General features: G+C 46.6%; 1 protein-coding gene across 1 annotated transcript in view; it reads right to left on the bottom strand.

Annotated features, from left to right (window-relative positions):
* Positions 1-5,678, bottom strand: part of T265_15602 (hypothetical protein) — a gene marked incomplete at both ends in the record, with an annotated part of 24,122 nt that extends 18,444 nt beyond the window's left edge. Inside the window, 3 exon segments of the mRNA XM_009178727.1 lie at positions 4,874-4,944; positions 4,984-5,161; positions 5,167-5,678. Coding sequence (XP_009176991.1) covers positions 4,874-4,944; positions 4,984-5,161; positions 5,167-5,678 — 761 coding nt within the window.
* Positions 5,679-6,752: the final 1,074 nt, after the last annotated feature.

Here is a 6,752-nt window from a genome sequence, read left to right as displayed (position 1 = left end):
CACTCAAGCACTGGATATCAGACCGAACGGTGGCACTACTTAAATCTCGAAGAAATATCCCAGCCGGTCCCGAACATAATCCGGTGCGAAGAGCTATTAGACGTCAAGCGAAAGTGAGCTTGCGATCTGATCGTGAAGTATGGTGGACACAGAAAGCCAAAGAAATGGAAGAAGCCCAGAAAGCCGGTAATGCCCGGAGATGATTTCAGTTGATCCGTGCGACCGGTCCCCGGAAACCACTTGTGAGTGAAACTATCAAACACCAGAATGGAACGACCATCTCGAACAAAGAAGAACGCCTCGACCAGTGGGCTGAATACTTCGAACACCAACTGTCGTGGCCACCAACCGGCACTCATCTAGGGCCCACAGGTGATGTAGAACCCTGGATGGTGAACATGGAACCGCCTGCGTCCTCGGAGGTTTACGACTGCATATGTTCTCTCAAGCGTCAACGAGCTCCCGGTCCGGATGATCTTTCACTCGCACTGTTCAAAGACGGGGTGAAATCTTGGAAGTTGTATTACTTCTGATTGTAGTGTGACAGATGAGGTGGATGCACGAATCTGCAAGGCTCGGGCCGCGTTTGCTAATTTGAGACACCTGTGGCGTCAGAATGGTTTATCCCTGAATCTGAAGGGACGTGTGTATCAAGCTACAGTACGGGCTGTTTTGTTGTATGGCTGTGAGACTTGGCCTATTCGAGCAGCGAAACTGAGACGTCTTCAGGTGTTTGACAATCGTTGTCTCAGAACCATAGCTCGTGTGGGCTGGTGTCGGCGAATCCGTAATGAGGCAGCTAGAAAGCGCGTTTCCGGTTGTATAACGGGTACTTCCATTGAAGAATGTGTCCAGCACCAGAAGCTGCGTTGGTAGGGACATGTGTTACGTATGCCGAACCATCGTTTGCCGAAGAGAGTGCTGTTTTCCATGCCCAATTCGGAGTGGCGTAAACAGAGAGGTGGCCAACCCTTGACTTGGCAGAGGAGTATGAAAGAGATCACGAAACGCTTGGGTGCTGTCGGTGCTACTCGCCTTCCAGGATGGGGACCGCGTGATCCTCACTGTGCCTGGTTGGAGATACTACAAGATATGGCTGCCAACCGATGTCACTGGCGTTCTTCTTGTCAGTTTCTATCCAGATTGCCTGAGTGAATGTCTGGAGGTATAAGCACCTCGGAATGATTGTGTTAAGCTAGCACTAAGTCCCTCCCCCGTCCACCTTTACTCTTTTCTTTAGAATAAGGCTTTCAAATAAATCATGGTTGTATGATGTTGAACACTGATGTCATGCTGTAGATGATGATGATGACTTTGTCCACTGCTTCCCTGTTAATTATACGCACACCGTGTGCCCTGGTGTTATCCAAAGATCGGTTTCTATTTTCGCAAACGGTGATCGAGCAGTGGTTATGGGTCCTATTGTCTTGAACAGGGTAGACCGTATGGTGCGACTTATACGTGCCCATCTGTCCACGTAAGTGCCGGAAAATCACAATCTACGAACAGCGAAAACCGACTGAGTTTCGGCAACTACTGTTGTACGTTAGTTTAACTGCCTTCACGGATATTCTTCCCCAAGAACGGTATCTAAATCTTCCATATTTATTTTTTATGTGTATTTGTATTCCAATCGTCGTTTTTATATTTCCCACTTATATTTTTCAGGACAATTATCGACTATTTGTCTGCAATTTTCAGAAACTACTTGCGTTACGGGAGATGGTATACAATGTCCATTGTATGCAATACCTGCCAAAAATGTCACTTCTCACGGCCATCTGGACAACCTTTCTGCTTTCCCTTATGAGTCGGAAATACTCACTCTAAAGCGGATAGCACACCGTCCCACCTATCATGTTGGACGAATTTTTAAACGGCTTTGGGAGTCAGGAACGTACTTCAGGTGGCGTCCCAGGTAACCGTACCGACTGCGACGTCGGAGTCCTCTTACATCATATCACAAATCAACACGCGCTAATTCCACTCTGGTAAGCATGCGCTCACCGGATAACGCTGCACTGGTTCATAGCTTTCCGTACGTTGTAAAAAAAATTGCCTAGCTGTAGCGACCTTTCGGTGCCCAACTGCCATGTTACCCGAAGGAAGCATGAGGGCTGGGATACTTCCAGGTCGCCCAAGCCTGGACAGGGGAAATCGAGAGGTGGAGGTCGGATTCGAACCTCTCTCTCTAGCCACGCTCTAACCACTGAACCATCTCGCCACGTACATTGTAGCAAGTGGAATAGCTGGACACGCCCAGCTACACAGTAATATTATCCCACTTGTCCCCTCTGATCGCTCATCCCGCAAGTTCTCTTGCGCTTCATATTTTTGTGGTTACCAAATTTTTAACAGTTGTAAGCGAATGACCTTTCTCTTCAGTCAAGCGCAAGTGGGCAATGCTTCCACATAATAAAAGGTTCGTAATTTTTTCATCATCGCACTCCATACAGTAATGTCCTCCTTGTTAATAAGTTTGTCACACTAGGGTAACCATTCTACATTAGACAGCCGACCACTAACAGTCCTGTTGTTTCCAGGCGTATAGCCTAGTAAAGTTTCTCGAAGGGTTTTGGCAGTGTGCAAAAGTTAACTCCTCATGGATCGATGGGAACTGTGCTACGTCACCAAAGTTCCATTCCAGAGACTTCTATAAGCCGCGCGAATTTACTGGGAGCAATCATCAAGATCGATGAAGTTAACCTGCTGAGTATTCCAAACTTACAGCGAGTGTCCTGTCAACTGAGTAGGAATTTCAAATGATTTTAAAAAACGACGTGTGCGAAAAACTCCAATATACACCTGAACTGGATACCTCCAACTGTCCAGATGGGTCGCAACGTCCAGGTTGTGAAGACTTTTCTTTCAAGAGCATCAGGGAACACAGCCCCTCTGTCCATTTCATCTCCGGGGGGATTAATGATACCGTGAATCCATCTTACTTAAGTTTCTTAGAGATGCCTCCCGAAAGTACACTAGGATGTTATCCAACTTAACATGCGCATGTCGAACGCGCGCCCAAACACTTCACGCCTATCCCATCCACATCCTATCAACCCGTAAATCTGGTGCAGCAGGCGATGTATTGTCTGCCGCAGTATGTGGTGAGCAGCTTCTCTCCGGAGATTTTTGTTTCCAATATTAGCCACCATATCCGTTCCCGGTTTCAAAACGCCAGGAGTCGTTGCGTTGCCCCGGCAGAACAATCAGCTGCTCCAGAAAAACGATGCGACTGCGCAAGACATTTGGTAACTTCAATCAGTAGGGGCGGCTCAAAATTCTGCTGCGGTCTTGCTTTCCTCCCTCGAAGCAAAACACCTAGTGAAGAAACTTTAACAGCTGGTGATTCAGTTTTATTAATCTAAGCCAATTGCTGCAGGTGAACTATTTCGGATCTTCCACTGCAACCACCTTGGGGGACAGTGTGCTTGGCTTAGACTGGCTGTTATACACATCATTGTGTTCACGTTTGCACGCTAATTGTACAGTCTAGCACCAACATTGGATGAGGTAGCATGTACAGTATTTGTTGAACCAGTCCAGTGGACAGACAGCTGTGTGTAAAAATGGGCTACCAGCCCTCAATCGCACAACCTAACCGTGTGGTTACGAACATAGGTCGTAACATTACAGTTATGCCGTAGTTTTTAACTGTAAAAAGGCTTACAAGCAGTTCAAGATCGCTCGCTAACTACATAAAAACTGTTCTTGACGGTTGTTTAAAGTCAGATTTGGCTAACGAACGTCAAATAACGAAGTTAGGAAGAACGAGTTTATGCGCCGTGATCTAACTTGGGTATAATACAGGACGTCCCAAGGGTAGTTACAGAGCGGTTATTTCGGAATATCATTATTACCACAACTTTTCGATCCTTCACTTTTGTGACCTATGAGGAGTTCATGAAATGCTCCGTAGGATTTTAATAATAAATAGAACCTTAATTTGGTTTATATGCACTGCAACAGTGCTTTTAATCGTTTGTTCCAGTCGCTCTGCGTCTTTGCGTAAGGTGTAATGCTTTTTTAAATACAGTCCCCCGGCGCCTTACACGGTCTCTACATGCATGTGATGGGAGTGTTGTTGACACAAATCAGTGATACCTAAAGCGCCATTCAGCGGCTATGTATAACTATATAGTCGAAAATGAGGTATTTACCGTGCAGGTTCAATGTGTATGTGACGAACTAACGAGAAATGGTTTCCGAGGTTGTGGTAATAGCATCAGCCGTTATTTCGTGGTGCAGTATGCGATGAAATGTCATTGTGACGCGGTCAAATAACCGTCCAATAAAAGTGAAGTATGGTTATTGGATGGTTAAATAACGGCTTGTAATTGGCATTTAACATCAAGGTAACAATCAAACGGTACCGCCGTACAACCTTATACGGCAGTTATGACGGTGCAAGTCACCACTAATGAACCATGCTTGATGGTCACTAAACCCTTATATAACTGGAACACTTGGTTTCCTCGACTGTTTGTGCTGCTAGGGTTGTCTGTGAGAACCTGGCCACCGTTTCTGAAAAAATTAGTCCACCTTCTGGGGATTCGACCCGGGCATTAGTAGAAGCTCTTCGTCCCACCGACAGCCGAAATTTTGTGTTCTGTGACCCGATCGGCAATGTAAAATCAAACTAAGCACGCGAAGCTTCATGAACTGCGCTTGCAGCTCCGAAATGTTATGGGACCGCTCACACCTGCAGGTCAACGGAGTCGGCGGGTAACAAACTAATACAATTGTCCAATATGCTAGGGTCAGCAAGAAAAGCGGGAACCACGAGGTCCACTTGAAGGGACAGTAAACATGTTGAAACAGCTCTAGTTCGCCGAATATTAAACCGGAATTCAGTACCACTATTGTCACGCACCGTTCATTTATTCCAGATTCCATCAAAAGCCGACTTTTGCTGTTCAACGGGGTACATTTAAAGGGCGTGACCTTGAGCACGAATTGTTTCAGTTTGTTTCACGGATTCACGGATTGATACACAGGATCGAGGCTTTTGCCCAAGATTCCCGGGTCGGTTTTGTTCTTGTCGGTCAGTGGCTGTCGTTCACCTGAAAGGCACAAGTGAAAAAAGGGTGTAGCACTGCTCTTTATGTTCTCAGCGCGAGGCAGTATGCTCGCCAGCGCGAGGATTCGCATAAACAAATGTCTAACAGTGCTTTAAACTGGGTTCTAGAAGGAGCGTAGACAACCGTCGGAGGAAGGTCATTCCACGCAGCTACTACCCGAAATGAAAAAAAGTTTTGTCTAATGAATGTGTGTGCCCTGAGCTTGAAGATTTTCTTACTATGTCCCCGCCGGGTGTTTGCTGGATCAACGGTAAAAAACCTGTTTGCCAAGCTTTGTTCAACGGATTTGAGGCCGGCAACCATTCTCGTGGCGGCCCGCTGGACACGCTCAATGAGGGTGACGTCTTTCGCACGTCCAGAGTAGACAACTTGGTTGGCGTACTCCAGGAGCGGTCTGACGTAGGCCCCATAGGGTATTTGGAAGTCCATGCGAGTAATATGGGAGAAGGTACGTCGGATCATCCGTAAAACGGCGAATGCCTTTTGGGCCGATTTCTCATGGTGTAGTGCGAAGGACAAGTTTGAGGAGACCCAGATGCCTAAATCTTTTTTGGGATCTATCCTCATGATGTTTTCTGGTCCCTTTTCACCATGCATAACAAAGGCATTCGTTTTATTGGCATTTTGGTTTTAATTCATCAGCCTGCTGTGGGAGAGGTTCACATTGCGTTTGACTTATTCCAACTCATTTTTTTGCGCATCCTAGTTTCGGTAGGTTTTGTTTTGGGTGGTTAGTACGTGGAATATCTTTTTTCGATTATTGTTCGATCTGCATTTGGGACACAGATCAATTCAGCTTTCGAAAACCTCTATAGATGGTTCATCCGGCCGGTGAGCTTCCTAGTAAGCGCTAGAAACTGAGTCAGGAGCGCTACATCTTTCTTTCGCCTGTCCCTGTCAGGCGAACGGAAGCCGTTGAACGACTGGATGATGCCCGACTTGTGAATTAGATGAAAGTCCTGTTACCGCTTAGCGTGCAGTGAATCAGCGAGGCAGTTCGGGCTGCAGAGCCTAAGCCAGGGTCGTGCGACTTAACGCCTCATATGCTGTTATTCCGGGAAGGAACGGAGAGTTCATGCGAAATGGTACAATTTTACATAAGTCCTGGTCAACTTTCCTGGGCGTAGTGCATAAAGCGTAGATGACGGTGCTTAGACCTAAGAATAACATCAGAAAGAGCACAGCGTATTGTGCAGAATATGGTTTACCGTACCGCTTCTATTCTTCCTATTTATTTAAGGAAGTCAGTGCGCTCCTGGTTCACGTGTTCGAAGGAAGCTACTTGATAGACTCGTACTGTACTCGCATATCGGGTGAAGCAACCGGCCAGAATCCTTGGCATGTATGGATGTGATCCGCAGAGATCACTGCATAAGAGCAAGTGTGTACACGTGCGTGCGACAATAGTCCGAGAGGTGAAGCCGGTTTGGTTAACTTGACAATGGTGGGCCTATCTAAGAGCAGTAGTTAGCGCTCGCTGAATTATCAGATCGTATGTGACCAAGGGGGACGGCTCGGTGGGGGTGCTTAGGTATGTATCGTACAGTCCATCGACGATATAGGAGGACCACAGTTCGGAGTTCTAAGTGATGACAGTTGGGTTGTGTTTTTTTCTATGGAGCTCTTTCGTTCTTCAAGTTTGTTGTCCTTGTGGGGCTATCTTTCAGCGAG

Source organism: Opisthorchis viverrini (genome assembly GCF_000715545.1).
Source record: "Opisthorchis viverrini unplaced genomic scaffold opera_v5_636, whole genome shotgun sequence".
NCBI classification, from domain to species: Eukaryota; Metazoa; Platyhelminthes; class Trematoda; order Opisthorchiida; family Opisthorchiidae; genus Opisthorchis; species Opisthorchis viverrini.
The sequence above is the reverse complement of the archived record's forward strand: the minus strand, read 5'-3'. Positions and strand labels throughout refer to the sequence as shown.